Source organism: Pogona vitticeps, chromosome 7, assembly GCF_051106095.1.
Source record: "Pogona vitticeps strain Pit_001003342236 chromosome 7, PviZW2.1, whole genome shotgun sequence".
Classification (NCBI taxonomy): domain Eukaryota; kingdom Metazoa; phylum Chordata; class Lepidosauria; order Squamata; family Agamidae; genus Pogona; species Pogona vitticeps.
In genome coordinates, this window is record NC_135789.1 from 31561781 (window position 1) to 31582669 (window position 20889).

The 20889-nt window shown below is 47.9% G+C and overlaps 2 protein-coding genes across 3 annotated transcripts; one reads left to right on the forward strand and one right to left on the reverse strand.

Moving 5' to 3' along the window:
* The first annotated feature begins 2733 nt into the window (after positions 1–2733).
* LIAT1 (ligand of ATE1) lies at positions 2734–6112 on the forward strand. 2 transcript variants are annotated; one of them, XM_072978587.2, is made up of 3 exons: positions 2734–2854; positions 3753–3936; positions 5389–6112. In XM_072978587.2, the coding sequence occupies exons 1-3, from the start codon at positions 2849–2851 to the stop codon at positions 5889–5891; spliced, it is 693 nt and encodes a 230-aa protein (XP_072834688.2). In that variant the 5' UTR covers positions 2734–2848; the 3' UTR covers positions 5892–6112. The 2 variants fall into 2 exon arrangements, with proteins under 2 accessions (XP_072834688.2, XP_072834687.2); XM_072978586.2 differs by having other exon boundaries at positions 2745–2973.
* Positions 6113–7024: 912 nt separating this feature from the next.
* On the reverse strand, positions 7025–16587 carry RFLNB (refilin B). Its single transcript, XM_072978588.2, has 3 exons — positions 16188–16587; positions 11824–11933; positions 7025–10825 (listed from the first exon to the last, which is right to left on the reverse strand). The coding sequence occupies exons 1-3, from the start codon at positions 16428–16430 to the stop codon at positions 10516–10518; spliced, it is 663 nt and encodes a 220-aa protein (XP_072834689.2). The 5' UTR covers positions 16431–16587; the 3' UTR covers positions 7025–10515.
* Positions 16588–20889: the final 4302 nt, after the last annotated feature.

Genomic DNA, 20889 nt, shown 5'->3' on the forward strand with positions numbered 1-20889 from the left:
TGACAGTTGGGAATAATCATTACTGCTGCAAAGAATGAGGTCTCTTTGGGGCGTGTTGCGTGTTCTCTATTAAATTATAATGATGATCGTTAGGAGAGAGTCCTGCGGGCCCAAGAATGAGGTCATAAGTCAAGTCAAAACAGCAAAATTGTAAATGGCAAAAGAATGTTGATGAAGCATGGTGTTTAAATTCCGCTCTACAAAGTCCTGGGTTCAAATTTCATTTCAAAATTCACTCTCTGGTCATGCAAGAGACTCTGTCTCCACTTTACGTGCACCCCACCAGTCACAATTTAATGGGGAAGAAAATCAGGTACCTTACAACAAGGTGTTTGTCAGGATGATATGAAAATGTCTGCTAAGCTTTTGAGTGTTCCAGATGGACCATAAACTTGTTAAGTACTACTAAAAGTAGAACATTCATTTGCCGGCAAGAAACAGTACCATAAAATTTTTATAAAGATCATCTTAGGAAATTTCTGTTTTTAAGAGTTAATCATACACAGTGTGTATTAAATTTGTATTTAATAATTGTTACGAATTTTGATCTGTGGATCAAAATCAAGGAGTTGAAATTGAAAAGTAGTAAAGTAGATTTAGAGTTATTCTGTATACTAGAAAATGAAAAATAAATGTGGTGTAGTAGATATAGGATGGAATAGAATTCAGAAGGCCTGGGTTCGAATCCCCACTCAGCCATGAAATCTCACTGGACAGAATGGAACTGGTAAGGCTTATTGGGGTGGCTGTAAGTCTGTTTTGACTTGACGGTATATATCAAAAACAAGAACTGTATGAAAGAGGCCTGCTGGGGATTCTGGGAGTTGTATTCCAAAGAAGTAACACCCCCAAGCTCTATGCTAATGATCATGTAGGATTAAAAGAATAAGGATTCACAGCAGGGTTAAATTAATTGTAATGTTCATTGCGCACAAGAGACATCTCTGTAAGAGGAAAAGCAGGAATTGCATTGTTTAATTAACCACCACCTACAGGGGATCTCATTATTATTGAGTTGCTTCCTCACAGCAATGTAAAAGCAGAAGTATTCAGATTAACCCCAGCTCAGATAAATGTATATCTATGAACACGTGAGGAAAATTTTCCCTAGCTTTCCTTGGGGAATAGAAGGGTGCTACTGGATCATTGAAAAGGAATTATTCATTGCTAGTATTTTTACATTTTATGTATTTATTTAGTGACTGTATATAATAATAATACGTAATTTATTGTCATTGTAAGTATATACACAGTATACCCATACAACGAAATTCGCATGTTGTCCTTCAATAAAAAATTTTCCCAGTATGGCTTGCAAATGAAGCAATAAAATATGAAATGCAAACACCTAGAACCACCCATCATAGTTTAAAATTATTTAATGTAAACTGGAAAAGCAGGTTAAAGTTTCATGGGGGATGATGGTCCAGTAAACATTATCTCTCTTTACCTAACATTGTAGGGTTGTTGAGGGTTAGTGGTTGTAATCCCATAACCATTTACCTGGGAGTAAACCAGTGAACTCAATGGGATTTTATTTCCGTATTTCTTTGACTTCTGCACCATCTTTTCTCCTGACACAACTTGCAAGAAGAGTCAAAATAGCTACAGAAAAAAAGAGAAACCAAATATTAGAATGTTAAAGCACAATTAAACGAATCCTAATATATTAAAAAACATATTGAATTAAAGGCAATGTTGAAAAAAATATACTAAATATAATTGCCTAGAACTGTTCCATTAATTGCAGGAAAGTAGTTTTTAGCTTAAAGGCAGGGCATAAATGGAAATATTAATAATTATTCTTACTAGTAATATTTTGATCATTTGAACAGCCAGTGAAGTGTAATAATATAGGGATGGGGATCAGAGGATTCAGTTTCTAATCCCCATTAATCCATGAAAACTCAATGGATAAACTAGTTTCTCTCTCTTCTCAGGCTGGCCTACCTCACAGGTTGGTTGTGAGGATAAAGTAGAAAGGATAAAAGTGACGTATTATATATTTATTTTTACCCCACCTTTCTCTTTAAAGGGATCCAAGACAGCATGGCATCAAAGTGAGGGGAAGACATGATGTCAAGGTTAAAAAATAATAATCAGGAGGGAGGAGGGAAAAAAGTAGTATTGTACTATTAGATATATTATAATATTAATATTGAGGCTGATGGAATGGTGGAAACTGAAGTTCCTTTTGAATACTTTAATATTTTAGTTTTGTCAAACTGTAAAATTCAAGTCATGGGAATACCTTTGACTCTGGAATTTGCTTTTGGTTTCTCCTGAATTTTGTGGGCCTGGTTTTTTTTTTCTATCCTGTCAAGTCACTCTAACAATCAACATTTATTTATTTAATATACCACCCCCTTGGGTGGTTTAACGGCGTGATGATATATAACACCCAGCCACCCACACAACAATAGGGTTATAAAAACCGTAAAACCAAGTGACAATATCAGATGAGGCGTCTGTGGCTTTTAGAAAACGACCCCAAAAAAGCAAAATAAACCTTCCACAGACGTCGACACCCCATAATTTCAGTGGGGGTGGGAAGAAATGGGTTGAGGTGCAACCCTTAATCCGAATTGAGTGCTTAGAGAGGGCTTTTTTGGGGGGCCGGGAAGAGGCTTTTAATCCCCTCAGAATAGGGCGGACTATTTTGCTCCGCGGAAGGTTCTGCGCGGGGCGGAGGAATTTATAACTTCCGTTGCCATGGCGACGCGTCGGCGCAGCCGGGGGGGGCGGAGCACCCGAGCGGGCGGAGGGATTCGGTCCCTGGAGGGGAGCAGCTGCTGAGGAGGGAAAGGGGGGGTTGAGGAGGAAGGGGGGCCGTCCCCCCCACCCCATCATGCCTGTAATTGGGTTGGGGGGGAGCAATTCATGAAGGAGGGTTTTTTTTGGGGGGGGGATATGGGGCAATTCATGGTGTGGCTTTTGGAAGAGAGAGGGAAAGGAAAAGGGGAATATTTGGAGGTGCTAAAGTGGGGGGGGGCTGCTAAGGGGGGTTGGGGTTGCAAATGCATGGGGGGTTGGCTGTGGGGAACTAGTGCAGCTGAGGAAAGGGGGGGCAGTGAGGAAGGGCTGGCTGAGGGGATGGGGGCAATTCACGGGGCAATTCATGGTGGGGGCTATTGGAGGGAGGGGGTCTGTCCTGAGGGGTGCTAAGGCGAGGAGGGGGTCTCTAGGGTGGAAGAATGGGGGGGCCAAAGTGGGGAGGGTTTCTGACAAGAAATGGGGGGCAGGTGGTAATGAGGAAGGAGGCTCCTGAGAGCAATTCATGGAGGAGTCGTAATTTGGGGGGAGGGGGAATGGGGCAATTTGGGGCACAGAGCGGAGCAATTCAGGGGGTTAAAAGGAGCAACTGGGGGGGAGAAAGGGGGCAATGAGTGGGGCTTCCAGGGGGAGGAGAAGAGGCAGTTCATCGACCAGTGGCCCTTCAGGGGGATCAAGCGGGGCAATTCAGGCCAAAAAACGGGGCAATGAAAGGGAATAAGGCAGCCATGATGGAGAAGTACCAGCTTTTGGAGACGAAAGACAGGAGGACACCCTGGGGGGGGGGGTGTTAATTAACGCGAGGAAAGATTAATAAGGAGGCTTAAGGGGTCCTGGAGGAGCCCTCCAAAATGTCCTTTACGGGCCGACAGCGAGGCAAACGATACCTTGATTATTCCGTGGCAATAAGAGAAGGCAGAAATTGGCAATCCCAGGGTAACACCAAATCTCTCCCTAAGGGGTGTTCCTCTCTTTTCCAGCTGCCTGTGAAAGAACGGGAGACGAGGCAAAACGTGGAGTCCCGTCGGCCGCCGGACGTTTCCTCCGAGGAAGAAGGGGCGAAGGCAAACCCATCGGCCGCAAAGGGCCGCCCTTCGGGGCCGGAGAAGTCGGGCAGGAAGAAAGGCCGGAAAAAGAAGAAAAAGAAGGCCAGCCAGGATCCTGGTGGGTCGCCCGTTCAGGCTCCTCGGTGTTCTTGCCATTCATGGTAATCTGGGGTATCTACAGGTGTGAGGAGGAATCCCAAATTGTTTGGGCAAATTCATAGATATGGTGGGCTTGTAAGAATATGACATGCCATCAGCTGGATCTCCCAGTGCAGAGTTTATTAGGAAATTAAACAGGCAGTGCCCACCGGAGTCACATTACATCAAGGACATGATAAGAAACTGGCAGCTGTGCAGTCAATTTCAAGGGACAATTACCTTTTTTTTTTTGGGGTGGGGGTAGGGGTTTCACAAGTGAGTTCTCATTCCTCTTGTTTCCTGGTGGCAACCCAGGGTGGGGAAGTTTGCACAAAAGCCTCAGGGTGTCAGGGTACAAAACCCAGCGCCCCCCCCCCCCACGCATCCCTGGGAATTCAAACTCCAAGCTAAGCGGCCGCTCACAAGCTCGAGAGGTGAAGGGCTGGTAGGTATTTTGGAGGATCCTGATGCTGTCTGAGGATGCTGGCTGCGAGGACAAATTCGACTTGCGTTCCCGATATGGTTTCGGAGTTATCCTAAATGTTTGGTGGATTCAGCTAACCGATGCAGGAAGTGTCCCTGCACTTTTTTAAAAAAAATCCTCCTTATCTATTGATTATATTTAAATATATATCCTGCCTTTCCTCCAGTGGATTTAAGGTTTATACTTTTCTCTTCCTTCCTGTTTTATATTCACAACCACCCTGTAATTGACTCTAGCCTGAGAGGCAGTAACTGGCCCAAAGTCAGCTAGTGAATTTGATACCTTACTGGGGACTAGAATGCTGGTTTCGAGGCCCATTTGAGCACGCTAACCACTAGACCCCACTGGTTTTGTGAGAGGAGCAGATATTTAAAGCAGACTCCTGATTCCTTGGGATGGGCCGGTATTGGGCATTTACTGCGGCCAATTGCCAGCAAAGACCCCCCCATTCTCGACTGGTTCGGGGTGGACTCTTCCATTGGCCATACTGGGTGGGGGCGGGGGCGGCTGATGGGAGTTGTGGGCGATCACGTTTCAACAACCAAGTCTTCCCCTCCCTCTTGGTATGCCCATTTTAAAAGGTTTAAACATTGACACTTCTCCAGGGTGAGTCATAGGACTCGTAAAACATTAATCCGGTGCCCTCTGTTCCTGGGAAACACGGCGGTTCCGTCATACATGAAAATATTCCATTTAAATGATTGTATAAGGTGGCAAGCAGTAGCCCGTCAGTCACAGCTTAGCTAAGGTGGGTCAGTTGCCTTTTCTTTTCTCTTTCCTTCTTTCTTTTTCTTCCTCCCTCCCTTTTATCCCCTCCCTTCCTCTTCCTCCCTCCCTCCCTTGAAGAAGTGTTTTGATATGTTGCTTTAGAACACTGCCCTCCAGGCTTGGATTTTTTAAAAATTATGTAGGTTGGTTTGCCCTTTGACCTTCTTCCTTTTCGAACAGAAAAGTCTCCAGGCAAAAACAAGAAGCAGCCGATCTTTCAAAGATCTTCCTTCGAACTGCTCCCTCCCCAGAGCGATGAGGGGAGAACCTCAGGTACCCCAAAGCGAGCTCCCGGCCAGACTCTAGGAACGGGACTCCTCGGCTCCACTTCCGCCTTGTTCTTCCTGGCGGCTCAAGAGGACCACTTCGCTCCGCCCAACGAGAGCCTTCGATGGGAGGGGACCCTGGACGACCCAGTGGCCGAAGAGGAGAGGCTGTGGAATTACAGGCTGAACCGAAGGAAACGTTACGGAGCCTTCCTCCAGCAAAACCTGCCGCCAACGCCGTCCTTCACTCTCAGGAATCTGCCCGAACTTTGTCAAGCTGCTCAAACGAACGGGGAATATTCACCGGGCAGGAGCGAATCCTCTCTGGATACTTCAGGGGGGTCAACAAAAACTAAAGCAGGCTTGACTTCTCAGATCATAACCAAAGGCTCAACGAGTCAGCCAGGATTGTGCTGAACAATTCTCAGGAAACATGTAGAATGTTCAAGCATTTCTTCTCTTTCTTTCTTTTTTTAAAAAAAGCCAAAGACTCACCGAGATTTTGATCCGAGACAGCTGTTCTCTGAAACCAACAGGATTCTTAATTATTTTATCACCAGCCATCCACATGGAACAATATTCCATTTTATAAAATTCTGTGTGAACGGCGAGATAATAAAGTCTGTGTTTTGACGGTGGCCCTTACCTACTGGTAAATTGTCAGCAGCATCAAATGAAAGGGGGAAAATCCATATATAATAGGACCATGATATCTGTGGGAGGGGGGCGTCATCGCTTCCAAGCCCCCTACAGATGCCAAAAAAACAGAGAAGTATCAAACAATATACATTGTGTGGTCTCTGGCTACCTCGAGTAGCCAGTTCTGGTAAATACATCCTGGAAATACATTTCTGAGTGTTTTTATATAGTATTTTCAGGCAGTGAGTAAATGAATCTGTGGATACTGATCCCGCAGATGGAGGGGGGGTGTCCTACTGTGCAGTGAAGACTCCATCTTCAACAGTTTAGGTCCAACAGAATTTAATCATGTGTTGCATGCTGAATATCACTTAGGCAATCAAGCAGAAAAGGCTTTATTCACACGTATCAGTATTCAAACTGCAATCAGCACAAAGGGTATAACATTACAATTAAGTGCCATCAAATCAGTTCTGACTTACAGCAACCCTCCCAGGTTTTTCTGAATATAAAGTTTTCAGAAGTTTTTCATAAAGTTTTTATGCGCCTTCTGGTCTTGCTTTGGGAGTATGTAACTTGCAAGGGCGTGCATTCTATTAAAATGCCTCAACACTGGGTGCAAACTTATATGCTGGTTGCAATGTCATTTTAATGAATATTAAACCACTGTTTTTCCTTCTTGCTTTCTCACAAGCTTGCAACTGCTTATATTTTATGTTGTCGTGCAGAAAGCTTCCTTTACTTCAGCAGAACTCACTCCAGAGTAGAATTCTAAGCTTGGGAACCTCTTATTTTTCCATTTAAAGGAACTCCAGAATCTAGCAGTTTTCCAAACATTTACTTATGGAACAAGCAGGTATACATCAACCTAGGCCTTTTTAGTCAGCACAATGAAGACAACACACTTGCAATTATGTTCTTCAGATAATTTATTATTACTTTCAAAAGATCAAATTAAAAGCAAATTAGAAACAGTTGTGGGAAGAATATATTGCTTCATAGACTTTGCACAAGGACATCCAGAGCTCCCCAGAAATGTAACAATAAGATGCAGAAAACTCTCTCTTTTAAAGCTTTTTTTATTTATGTTCCTTGTTGAAATAACAATAAGTGTTGACTTTTAAATGGTGTAAATGACACCACTTTTTTTGAAAAAAAACACGTTTTCTTTAAAATAAAAAGTACATTTAAGATCAATCCATTTTAAGATTAAAATATATTTACTCTTAAAATATTTGAGATATTTAATCTTAAAATATTTTAAGATATTTAAAATAGAGGCAAGGGTAAGGATATTTTTTTTTTAAATTTTAAGCCCTATACAAGGATTTTATTAATGAACTCCTCAACAAATGCAAAACAGAAACCTCATGGTAAATCTACCCGGGAACAGGATCACCATAGCATAGGTATTCAAAAGAGACTCTCCCACATAAAAATAAGTTAAAGGGATTAAACGATGGGGATAACCCTTATATCTCTTTCCGATCACTCTCCACTAGGTGTACAGTGAGAAATGAGTTAGATGCTAGTCTTCTAACAAAACGACCTTAAAAAATATTTCTTGCCCACTGGCAAGTCATATTTTCCTTTAAACTCTCCTCTGTGCAGCCACACCTTAGACTTTAAAAAACATCCTAAAACTGCTTTAGGAGATAAATTTGTAGAAAGGAATGAAGCCAGTTGGCTGTAAACGCGACCAGAAATCCAGAATTACACTCACAGGACTGATAAGATGCTAGTGCTTTGTTTGCATGGCATATTCCAATTTTTATAGAAACGAGCTAAGTTTGGGCTGGATGAAGTAGCAATATAGAAATATATGCAACCATAATGAATCTGCTTGCTAACCGTTGTCCATACCAGATTCTCTCCACTGTAATACCCAGAAGACGACAAATACGCTGTTGATTCCAACAGAGAAATATCTCAAAACTCTTTCATCTCCTACCACAAAAATGATTCTGCCTTCATACATACGGACACAACATCACAAAGGATCGGTCAACACTTACTCTAATCTTCACTTGCAGTAACAAACTTAACCTAAATCTCACACTGGACCTTAGAGCCATTCGGGATCCTTCCCACGTCACAGACTAAAACCTCCTAATGATCCTTTTTAAAAAACTTCTGGGGAACATCACTTCTTCAAAACATTCTCTGGCCCCCTTCAAGGCAACACACGCCAACACGCGAGACCGGAAAAATATTTCCATTCCGATCAACCGAAGGCACTTTAAAAAGAAATTCAACTGTTCTGTATTGGAGGAAGATTTAGAAAAAGGTACTTCTGAGCCACCCATGTCTTTGGTCAAGTAGCAAACTGTCTCATTTTTTGTTTATTAAAAAAAAAACTATTCACCCCCTTTGCTGACGCTATAACAAATGTGATCATTTTCAAGATGCTCGGAGACTCTTCCTGGCTTCTGTTTATAAACAAACAAATAAATAAATAACCTTGCACTCGAACTTTTGATGGGTTCCCAGGGAACGGCTGCTACGATGAATTACCTAAACCATGCCATGCTGAACACCCAGCTGAGTGTGGAAATAAAATAAAATAAAATAAAGTTGTTTTTTTAAATTGGCAACCAACTTCAGATAAGTGGAGCCAAACTTCTGTGCCCAAGGTGCCAACTTAACGGAGGACTCTGGAGCCAAAGAATAGGGCCAGAAACAGCTTTAATCTCCCTCTCACAACTGGGAAGCATCCATCCATCCAGGTAGATAATTGCTTTCAAAATTGGCAATTTCCAAGTGGATCCATTCTGTTCCAAAATCCTGGATGATTCTTACAATGATTCCCAGCTGGCTGCTTGGATCCATCCAGCCTGACTCCTGCACTTCGAAGTAAAAAAAAAAAGCATGTATTTATCAAGAACTTAAACTCACAAACCACTCCTTTGAGGGCACCATGACAAATCTTATCGTTCTTAAAGTGTCCGAAGAGATGCTAAGCCACAGATGCCATTCAGCATCTTTATTTTGGAGGAATGATTCAGACCACCTGTTTTGGGCACAGCTTTCTGGAGCCAAATCAAGGACCTCAACCCAGGCAGACACCAGTCCCGAATCCTGCCTTAACAACTTGGCGAGATTCACTGCTGGATCCCGAAGTTTCTAAGGACACGGTACACCCATGATCGAAAAAAGGAAATGGTCTAAAATTGGGCCACCTGCACGCTCAGATGCTCAAAGCGCCACCGCAAAACCACCTGAACTGTGACAGTCGCGTCTATTATGTTCATAAAGTCTCGCCTATTTAAAACACAATTCCCGATCACACCAGGATAGTTGTTAGCTTTACACCTGCTGGAGAAGCAACAAAAATGTCTTAGCAAAGTAAATCAGAACAAATGTTTCAGCAAATTTTTAGTGAATTAAGCGAAATGGAAACAAAACTGTATTCTGGGAGGGAAACGCAGAGCGTACCGGTATGACCAACCCGCAGCTCACAACTGTGCACGGATCATGACCGAAAGCGGACTGCCTTCTACGTATGCAGGGGTAGTAAATCCCCCTGTGTACAACCACCGTTGTGAAAGGCACCAGCTGCACAACAGACTGTTGTGATCACGATAAACACAAAAGAGAATTTGGGTTTCTAGAACGGAGTGTATCAGGGAACTGTAAGCTAACAGTCTTCCTACGCTTTACATATAAAAGCCCGTTTAAAGACTTAAACTTATTAAGATTCATTTCCGCAAATAGTTTCTTGAAATAGCAAAGCCTCCATAAACACTGGTGGGTTCATTTTCTGTTGGCAACGCAGCAAGATACAAATGGATCTAACATTGCTAACTGTCCACCACCCAGCTTGCCTCAGCAAAATCTGCACAGCCTCCTTCGAAGTCCTCGGAGGAGTGGAAATACGTGCAAAAATTGTGGCTTTAAGTGAGGATCCTGGATTTTACATTTTAAGCAGGAAAGAAAGAGGACTCATAAGGCAACCCATACAGTTCCCACACCACAAAATGTCCATTTAAGGGGGTCGCTTAAACTCGGTGGTGTTCATCTCCGGTTCCTCATCTTGAATGAAATCAAGTTACTTCGGCGTTCGGAAAGAACGAGGCGCTGATTTTCACGGCGCACACGAGAACGGCCAAGGCAGTGGGGAAAAAATTACAGTTAAATTAAAGGGAGAAAAGTGGGACGTTTTCTTATAGACAAAAGATCTCAATTCCTGCAAACAACGAAATTTAGTGGAGCCCAACAGAATCCTTAAGGCTGAAGACCCACACTGGGAGGGGAGAGGTAGCTACAGATGAAATTCGCTCAAGGGAGAAGGAAGGCTACGGGAGGTTTCGTTGATTTCTCTTTTTCCCCGTTCGGTGGAGAGGGTTGCCGGACGCACCCCGGGGCCGAGCATACCGAGGTGGGCGAGAGAGAACAGCCCGGCTCAGCCGCTCTCGTTCCCCGAAGACTCCAGTTCCACGCTGGACAAGAACTTCCGCGTGTACTTCCGACAATTGTAATCCAGTGTGGTGGTGTACACGGTGGTCGTGTTCTTGGGGTAGACGATGGTGGTGCTGGCGAAACTCCGGGCCCGGTGGCGAGGCTGAAAGTGCACCTCGGCTTTGTAGTTACGCCACGTGCAGTCGGGGACGCAAACGACCGTCTGGCTGCAGGAGGAGAGGCCCAGTCCCACCGGCAGGTAAATATTATTGATGAAGTGCTTTTCCGAGTCGTATTTCACCGAGGAGGTGTACCTGGGACGGCGCGTTGAGGGAGAAAACAATCACGTTAGCACCGTTCATTTTTTTTTTTTAATCATCATCCTCCACAATAGGAAGCAGCAATCCAAAGTTCTGTCTGACACTTTTTTTAGTACGATCTACCCAGGTAGCTAGCTCTGACATTACAGCCTCAGACCTTTCATCTTGGGGGCCTGAATTCAAGTCTAGCGTTTCTGTTCGGAGAGCCTGTGTCATATGTAGCGGACAGAGCGATGAACCTGGCTTCAAATCCCTGCTCAGACAGGGAGCGGTGAAGATGGGGAAACCGCTCCTTAGATATAATAATAATCATCCATCCTCTTAGAAGTGCAGAGCTGGAAGGGATCCTCTGGATGATCTAGTCCAGACCCTGTCCAGGAGGCCCCGTGGGGGGATTCGAACTCCCAACCTCAGTCTCCCCAGCCAGAGACCTTACGTACTCCAAAAACTCAATTAAGGTCATCACAAGTGGGGTGCAAGGGGCCAGCATGCAGTGACAGAACAACGGGGTTTAGCCAAACACTCAGGAAACCCGTTCGTATGTTGCTGTCTCCAGGATTCCACCCCACAAAGACCCCCAACTGACACACTCCGTCCCTCCCAATAGAGGGAGCCATTCAAACTGCCCACGTGGCAGGCAGGCAACCACGGGGCCTGTGTTATCCGTGGTGCTGTGCGGTCGTGGCTAAAAGTCCCACAACAGGGACAGGGAGAGCGTGGGAGGGACCCTGGGCCAGCCCTCTTCCCCTCTCAGCCTACGCCAACCTCACAAGGGTGTTGTGAAGAACACAGGGATCCTTAGGGGAATGACGGATTTTTTAAAACAAAAAATAAATAAATAAGGTTTCAACTCTCTGTCTGCATCCGACGTCCGGTTTGGGCCGTTCTTAAGGGACCTTGGGCAATGCGCCCGAGATCCTCGCCCTGACCAATGTGGCGGAGAGAGGCGACGCGACACACCCGAACAGCGGCGTAAAACTCTGCACGGATACCTTATATCTTTGGGTGGCAAGGGGTCAAATTCCACTCCTTCGCCGAAGGAGAGCGTGCACAACCGCGCAGTGCCGCCAGGAGGGAGTGGAGTGACGGGTCGTGAAGCATCCTGCAAAATCCCAAAACAGAAAGTCAGAAGACCATGTCCCGATAAAGGAGAAAGTCGTGCCTCTTAGGAGATGAAAAACAGAGCAAAGCATGAGATATTTTCAAAACGTACAGTGATTCCAAGTCTGTGCGGATGATTTCCATTCATAGAACCATTGCTTACAAACATAGCATTTTACGTACTATCAGAGTGTTGTTCTTTCTCGTTCTGTACCGCCTGTACCACCTGTAAATACATCAGGGCTCTTTAGCGCAGCTCACTCCAAACTAAGGTTCTAGTCCTCATGCTTCGGAATAAAGATCTGCTATAAACCGGGACATAAATAGCTGTTTTTTATTTACTTGGGTAAAATCATCCTGTCCATCTGGGCCCATTTTGTCTACGCTGACTGGCTCTACAGTAGGCGCTGAAATCGGAAACCTTCTGAATACAGAATATGTGCAAGGCAGCGGTGGTGTAGTGGTTATAGTGCCGGACTTTAAGACCTGAGAAATCCCAATTGCAGCCTCTACTGAGTCCTAAAACTGAGCCTGTCGCTCTCTCTCTCTCAGCCTGACCCACCTCACAGGGCTGTTTGCTGCACGAATGAAGCAGGGAAGGTTTGGAGGAGAACCCCTCGCAAGAGCAAAGCCGTGCCCTGTTTTCAAATCACAGCCTCTCTGTGATTTTTAAGACCGTTTAGCTCCGTCTCGAACCCACACGGGGCCCGCAACTGTCGTTCCTAGTATTTTAAGTAAACAGCCGGGCCGAGGGACGCGAGCGAAGCCCGAAGGCGCCTCATACAGAGGACAATCGCAACAGAGCAGGAGTCGCGAACTCTTGTTTTCTTTTAAATCCAAGTTAGACCAACCCGGTTCCCACAAAAATGTCGTCAGCCGAGCTACCGTCCTGGCACCGAGCGGGAGAGCTGGACCGCTTTGCCATCCCCTCCCTTCTTTCCTGTCTCCGGTCCAACAACCCCAAAAACAGCCACCGATTTCCCAACATCCAGTCGTTTCGGCTCCTGGAACGTTCAGGATCCGATCCGGAGCAGACACGGATTAGCCCCTTCTTTGGCTCCTCAGCTGGACGAAGTGGGGAGCAGGCACCCTGTATTGATGGATGGCGGGGGGGGCTGCCCCGTGGCCCCAGCCAGCTATCCCACTGGTGCAGCCTGCCCACGCACGGATAGGATTTCTTGACTGTTACGCTCCCTGGGGCAGACTCTCCATAGAACAGCGCTCCTCCTTTAGAGCAGGAAGGCCTAGCGGTTTCAACGACGTCTGCTCCTAATCAAATTTCTCACCAGGACCGGGAATAACAAACGGGCCACCATCTGGCGCTCGCTCGCTGGCTCTCCTGCAAAGTCTGTGAAAGCATTTTTAAAGCAGCAGCTCCTATGTATGACAATTATGGGATGGGGGAGGCATCCTAAGGACAATTGCAGGGGGGGAAAAATGCCTAGCAAAGATCTGGTTTTTACTCTTTTTCTAACCCCCTCCCCAGCAATATAATAAGGAAACAAAGGTTATTTCCTATGCTTTTATTCTTTCTGTAAACTTCATTCCTAGAAAGATCTGGGAATAAAAAAGGGAGGAGCAAAACCACCCTTTAGGGCTTCATCCTTGCAATCGAGAGCTTACAAAAGGAACGGCTTGGACTACAACTCCCAGAAGCCTCCAGTCGGCATTGGGAGTGCGGGTGAGGGGACCATGGAGGCTGTAGTCCATACCGTTTTCCAAACTTGGTGGCAAACTCAGGTCAAGACGTTATTCCTAAAACCACAAGAATTCCCTTCGCCGTTCCTCCTTTGACACATTTTGACCGGAGCAGAGTTTTCCCTTGCATCTTCAATACGATGTGGGGATTCGAAACCACAACGGCACAACAACCCCAGAGAGGGCCCCGAGAGTCCAAACGAGCCCTCCCTCGTTTAAAAGGTGCAACCGTGCTTATTTCACTCTCGTTATGCCCCGCCCTTCACAAAAATTCAGGGACAGGTAATTTTTTTAAAAAAATGAGGAACGCAATAAACAAGAAATGTCAAATGCAGCAAACACATCGTGGAAAACGAAAAGCAATCCACATAAATAAAAAGCAATTATACGAGAGCGAAAACAGGGGCCGGATGATCCACACAGACTCGGGCGGCCTGCTGAAGTGACGGATTAGGACTCTGGAGACCTGGGTTCGAATTTCCACTCGGTCCTGGAAACTGACCGGCACAGTCGAACTGGTCAAGTCACTCCATTCCTTAAATGTCCGCCTTGCCTCGAAATCCCTCTTAGAGTGGCTACGAGTGAGTAGGGCAAACAGCGAATGAACGAACCCAATTCCAAAAATGTTTATTATGGGGCCCTAGTTGAACTGAAAAATGTACATTTATCCCCACACAGCTTCCTGTCCCATAGCTGTCGATGTGGGGAGACAGGGCTCTGTGGGGCCAAACCGCTAGCTCAACATTCGCACACAGCGCCCGTTCGCCCACCTGTTGCCGAATTCTCTTCGGCCACGATGCGACGCGCAACAGCTGCCCGGCCAATGGGGTCCCGAGCACCCGAACAGCTGTGCCAAAGACGGCACGCACCATGTAGCTTATTGTTTGTGAGTCGTGGGGGGAGAGAGAGACGTAACCCCAAAAATGCTGATCAAGGATAAGGCCCCCACTTATGGGAAGCATGGCACCCCGAATTTTCTCAGAGCGCACCCAGAAGACCTTAATGAAAGGCGTCTGAGGCTTTCTGTATTTAAGTTCTCTGTAGAGAGGCAAACTTTCCAGAAATTTTCATTATTTTCTGGGGGGGGGATGTGTTTCCCCCCACACACACCTTTTTTTTCACAGAAAAAAATGGAAATTTTACATCTCTAGCTAGAACCTGCGACACAGAAACTAATCCGCAGCGGATAGGTGGCCGAACTGTAAGAGATCCTAGCCATCGTTACAGCCGCCCTGCGAAGTTCTTACAAAACACGGAGCGAAGCAGGAGCCGCCGTGCCCCAAAACGCACTGGACTCTCAAACACTGCACCAGGCCTACTCTCCAGGGCTGTCGTTAAGGGTTTTTCGAACCAGGTCCATCTAAAGAGTCATAAACAAACAGAATCTGGAAAAGCTAGAGATTTTGGGGGACCACAACTCCCAGCAGCTCCCGGCCAGCATACTGAGGATGATGGCCACTGTAGTCCCCCGACATAGACTGGCCACCCCTATGACCACGAATAACAATCACCATCAACAACTGTAGTATTAAGATTCAAAATGGAATTCCACCCCCCCACCTTGGAAATAGAGGGAAAAGAGGTTTTAATTCCAGTTCATTTCCAGCCTTCCTTGCGTCTGCCTGAAAAGAGGGTGTCCCCCCCCCTAAGAAATGGGGAGATGGCCTGTGGCCAGGCTGCCCCCTTTTAGAGGCTGGGATCTATGGGTCACAGAGGATGGAGGGCTGAGATCTTACCCAACTGGGGTTTAAAAAAAAAGAAAGGCAAATTATGTGGGCTTTATTTATTTATTTATGTTTTGCATCGCTTTTGGCGTTGAATTTGCAAGCCAAATCCGGAGCGAGACGCCCTGCACTTTGCCTGGGTGCGGTTTTTAAACGCCACTCCTGTGTAAACCCAATTCCTCGCCACTTGAGCGCCATGAAAAACAATGGGATTTACTTCTGAGTAAGGCGATCACAGGACCGCACTGTGGTGGAGTTTTTTTAAAACGCGTGCCCAGTTTCCCTCGCCAAGGAAACGCATCTCTGTGGGTCAATCCGCATCCGCACTTCGGCTTTGGGGGACCGTCTATTCGGAGTCACACCGCCCGCAAGCTGATTCGGATTCTACCGGCGACCGGTTTCTTAATTCAGCTTGCATTTGGACGTCCCTTGCTCCCCCGCCCTCCATCCTAATTCGAATTGCATTGGAACCACGCTCATTCACTCTTCTTCGCCTCGCCTACGATCTGGGATGGCCTTTCCCGTGTTAATTCGAATTAAGTCTGAAACAAACATACACACCCCTCTCCACTACCTTCTGAACTCATTTCTACTTCTCATCCAGATCGGGTTTTTTGTTTTTCCCTATCCGGATTCACACCGAATCGCAGAACCCGATCTGCAGGACGGTTCCTTAGCCTAATCCGGATTCCCCGCTCTGAAACGCCCAGGGCGGGCGCACCGCTTCGATTCGCCCCCTCCTCTCTTTCCCGGTTCTGCTCCGAATTCGCTTCGCTTTCCCTCCCCCCGCCCCCCCAGCTCACCCCCTCGGGGCCCGATCCGGCGCCACTCACCTGGCGAGGAGGTGTCGGGGGCGCCTCCGCCGCCTCGGGCCGCCCGTTGGCGAGGAGAGCTCCCCCCTGCTCGGATCCGGATTCCGATCCAGATCCCGCGCCGCCGCCATCGCCCCCGGCCAGGAGCCAGCCGGCGGGGCTGGGGGGTAATCCGGAGTCCGGGCTGTGGAGCCCCCGCTCGGCGGCCCGGCGCTTGGAGCCCGGCAGCTCCGGACCCTCCGGAAGGCTCAGCCGCCCCACCATCGCCCGCCCGCGATCCCGGCGCCGCTTGGCCCGAACCAGGAGCGCCCCGGAGCGAAGGCAGGCAGGCAGGCAGGCGGGGAAGCCCCGCCCAGGGGCGGAGACGGCCCGCCCTCCCCGTGGGCGGGGCCTGGCTCGCCCCGCCTCCCCTCCGGCCAGCTGAGCCAGGAAGGGTTCCAGAGCCCAGAATCCCCCACCCCTTTAGAGTTCCATGGGAGGGACGCCATCTCCCAGAATCCCCACCTGCGGGGTTTGCGGGACAGCTCTCGGAATCTCTTTGAGACCCCTGGCAGGAGGGCGAGGCCTCCCAGCATCTCCCCCCAGCTGGGTGCCTGGGGGGATTCTGGGAGTTGTAGTTCCTCAGGGAACTGTGCCAAACTCTGGAAAGACAAATTGGGTTGCTTTTGTTTGCCATTTCTCAGCCTGGCCTCTTGTTTGATCTTGTCCAGTATTTATATACTCATGGTTTTAAGCTTTAAAATATTGTCTTTTAATGACGTGAGCCACCTTTTTAAGAAGAAAAGAAACAGAGTATATAAATATTTTTAGGTCAATAAAAACCATTGTCTAGAATTTGGGAAAGTTACTTTCTGCTGAATTATAGTCACAGAAATAAAAACCCGCCTATTAGTGACCTCCGGGGGTGAACACAGGCCGTCCCAAGCTGTTTTATTTAACCAGGGCCCTCCTTGTCTCCACCTCCAGCCTTCCCTGCCCTGAGTTCAAGGCATGGACGCTGGATGCTCACGATGACCTTGTGGTGTAGGTTAGGTTGGGAGGGAACCGCTGGCCCCATGGATTTCACAGCTCGGCAGGGACCGCAACCTTGCCCTCCCCAAATCCCCAGTACGCTACATTTTCTGCTTTGTGGAGGCTGGACTAGATGACCACACGGATCCCACAACGGGACAGGGATCTCCCTGGCCTTGTGTGTGTGTGTGGGGGGGGTGTTTTCGAGTCTTCCTTCCTTTGGGTCGGCTCCTTTTTCCTTTTCTTCGGGTGTGTGGAGGGGGGCGAAGTTTGACTTGTGAAACCCCTTCTCTCTCCCCCCCCCCGCCTCCGGGTTGCGATGAATGGGAGCCATCTGCGAGAGCATAAATAAGCCCAAATCAAAACCAGGCCTCCTCGAACTGAAAGCGGCCGCCCGTCGCCAGGAATTCGCACCATTTCAGTGAATCACAGAACCCGAGAGTCAGCAGATCAGCACAGAAAAGGCCATTTTTTAAAAAGGTCAAGCCACATTTTTATTATTTGATATATATATATATTGTTCAATGCATTGCTTGCAAGCGCACGCCTGGACGTGAATTCGTCCAGAGAAGGTTTCCATCGAGTCAGTAGATCGGGAGCCCCTTTCGGCGTCAAGCCAGCTTCCCCGCCACCGTCTCCCGACCAGCCGGCGGAACTATTTATAAATCCTGAGTAAACCGATGGAGGTTTCCACCGAGGCTACCCCCAAATGGAGGCTTATGGAGACGCAGGAATGTGCTTCAGCCTGCTGCTCACCCCCACACCCGGCCTTAGCAGCACTGCCGTGAAACCAACTTTTGCAGGATTTGCACCCTGGGCCTTTTCAATGAGCACAGCCGCTCTCCCCCTTCGGTTTCCTTGTTTCCTCCAGGCCTTCCTAAACATCTCCCCCGAATAGCAGCCCCTGCCAGCTCTCCCCGCAATTATATCTTGTGGAGGACCTTTGTTCAAATGGATCATCAAGAGCCGTTGGCTTTACAAAAGACCTGCTCTGGGTGGAGATCAAGACTCCAAATAAGGATTGAGCCTCCATGACATGGAACAAAGCTATGGAGGTTTTAATGCTTTACTTCGTGTATCAGGGGCCTGGGATTGCAATTCTTCATGGACGGAGAGGGGGGGAAAGTGGCCCATTTGTTCTGATGAACACGGCGGGCGTCGGGGGTCCCCCCCAAGCCCTTCTAAAAGCCACTTCAGAGCTCAAAACGATGTATTCAAAGACATGCGCCTTCGTGGGTCTTAAAAGCGAGGGCAGGCCCCATTTCTGCCCAGAGAAAGAACTTTCTCCTTAACCCCAAGTTTCGTGGCTTCAAATAAAGGATAATAGAACAGGCTCGGAATTAATCTCCCAAAAGTCAACAAAGGTGCGCTGGCCTCGGGGAGGGAAGGTGCGCCGTGACCTCCGTGTTAACCGCTGAACCGTTCCTCTAAAAGCGATAAAACACAGGCGTATCCCCGAGGGTGACTGGCAGGAGGATTTAATCCCATTTCCCTCCCGCCTGCCTCGGCGAACTGGCTGTAAGTTAACATGTGAGCCGACGCGTCGTGCAAGAAAACACCTTCATCTCGGTTCAGGCCGCGGGAGATAGAATCAAATCTCTTGAGGGAGCCTTCTCCAGCTCTTGGTTCTTTTCATTTGAGGAGCGCCGCCTCGAGGTCAGAAAGGCCGGCCCCGAAGGACCGGCGGCTCTCCCACTTTGGAGGGGGGAGGCAGTGATACGGCCATTTCCGACGTTCCCCTATACGGCGGCTCCTTCTTCCACGTCAGCCCCGTCGGTCCTGCGCAGCACGAACTCCGGCGGGGTTGCCACCCGAGGAGGAGACCAGGAGAAAAGTGTAGCCCAGATGTTGTGGATGATGGGTTCTGGAGACTCGGCCAAAGGGGCGGAGTCGGCACCCAGGTCTGGGACAGGACGAGCAGCTTCCTTCTGAATTCCTATCTATGTTCCTTTTTTCTTTCCTTTTTAAATTAAAAGAGTTTTAAAATTTTAAAATTTTAACCTGTTCTGTTGTTCTTGCCGGTGAATTCACAGCAATTTGCCTCTTAAAATGTGTTTAAAACATGGTTCTCAATCTCTGTAAGTTACCAACCTCATTGCCAAACGCCCTGAAACCCACCATGGTAGAAAGAAAAAGCCCATTTTTTTTCCCAGAGAAGGGCCTCTATTCATTGCCAGGCTTTCTATCAACTTATTTAACATTTATGGCAAATAAAGGCCTTTCAGAGACTCCCGGCTCACAACTCCCATCCAGCCCCTTAGAAGTAACTAGGTATTGCCCATTATACCCAAGTCACCAGGGTGTTACTGATGAGGCCTGAAATGTAACTTTGCCGGTACTAGTTACTCTGCTCAGGACCTGGAAAGTAACTAGTTACTTCCAGGCCTTGATGGTAACTAGTTACATCCAAGTTTGTCTGAAGCACTTGTGTCTCAGATTAGTGCCGGTCTCCCTGCATCGGTGCCACGGGCAAAACAAAGGCTACGGCAGTGGAAATTGGTCCTTTAAGCCAAAGCAAATGCCGGGCAAACAAACACACACCCGACAACGCCAACCTTGAACCAGTTAATGCCCCCCAAACGCCTTCCAGCAAATCCTTCATTGCCCTTCCCGGGACAGGAGCCAAAACAAGCCGGGACCCACTGGCGTCTGTGGTTTCCAGTCATGCAGTTTTTCTACGGGTGGGGAGCGGCCCAGCTGCTCCTTGCTGGCATCCCACGAGGGCAATGGGTTCAGCTGGTGGGCCAGCTTGCGGACGCTTCTCCCCCGGAACGGGATCTAGAAGGAAATCATCTCAGAACAGAACAGCCGAGAGAGGGGACCCTCGGGATCATCCAGTCCAGCCCCTATAGCAAGGAGGCCCAGGGAAGGATTTGAACTCTCAACCTCCGGGCGTGGTGCCCATCAGCGGAGGCGGTGGCCACCTTTGGGAAGCCGAAAGGGTGGGTCCGGATCCGTTCGACTGATCCGTAAAAAGGTCTGTGAAGCGGAGGGTCAAGGGTCGGTCACGGGATGCCCTTCCCTAGCGAAACTTCCATCCCCGGAAGTGTTTCTTGTTATATTTGGGAAGGGCTTTTTAAAAAATTAAAATACAACCTCCTCCTTGTTCAGTTAAAAAAAAGGGGGGGGGAAGCAACCTGAATCACGGCGAAGGTCATGAAAAAAAGGCAATTATGAAAACTTCTCTGCCGTGCTTCCTTCTTGGACTTTGGAGTCGTGAAAACTCCTCCTGGTGCAGAATCCCGACCCCGGCTGGAAAAGGTCACCCTGGTGTGAGAGTCACAGAAGAGAGAGAGAGAGAGAGTCTCGGAGCGAAGCAGGCCGCCCTCCGACAAAGAACAAGGCCTGGCAGATGTCCTAAATCCTGCCTAATTGTTAGGACGCTTACATGCTTCAAGCACGACTTGGCGGCGAGATCATGGCGGGTGATTGCGGGCACCCGAGAGCCACTTCTCATTGTTCCTAGAGGTTACAAAAAAACGCCACGCAGAACAAATCGGTTTTAAGGCTCTGACCGGCTGCCGAGGAGCCTCCACGTTGTCCCTCTGCTTGTTTCCGACGCGGTACCTGAGGCTTGTCCGTAATACCCCATTCACTCTTTTGGAGTTTTCCCCTCCCCAACCCATAACGCTCAAAACACAGGATGGAGGATTTTCTTAAGGGTCCCACCCCCCCCCAAAAAAAACTCCTTACAAGGAATTACATAAAGATG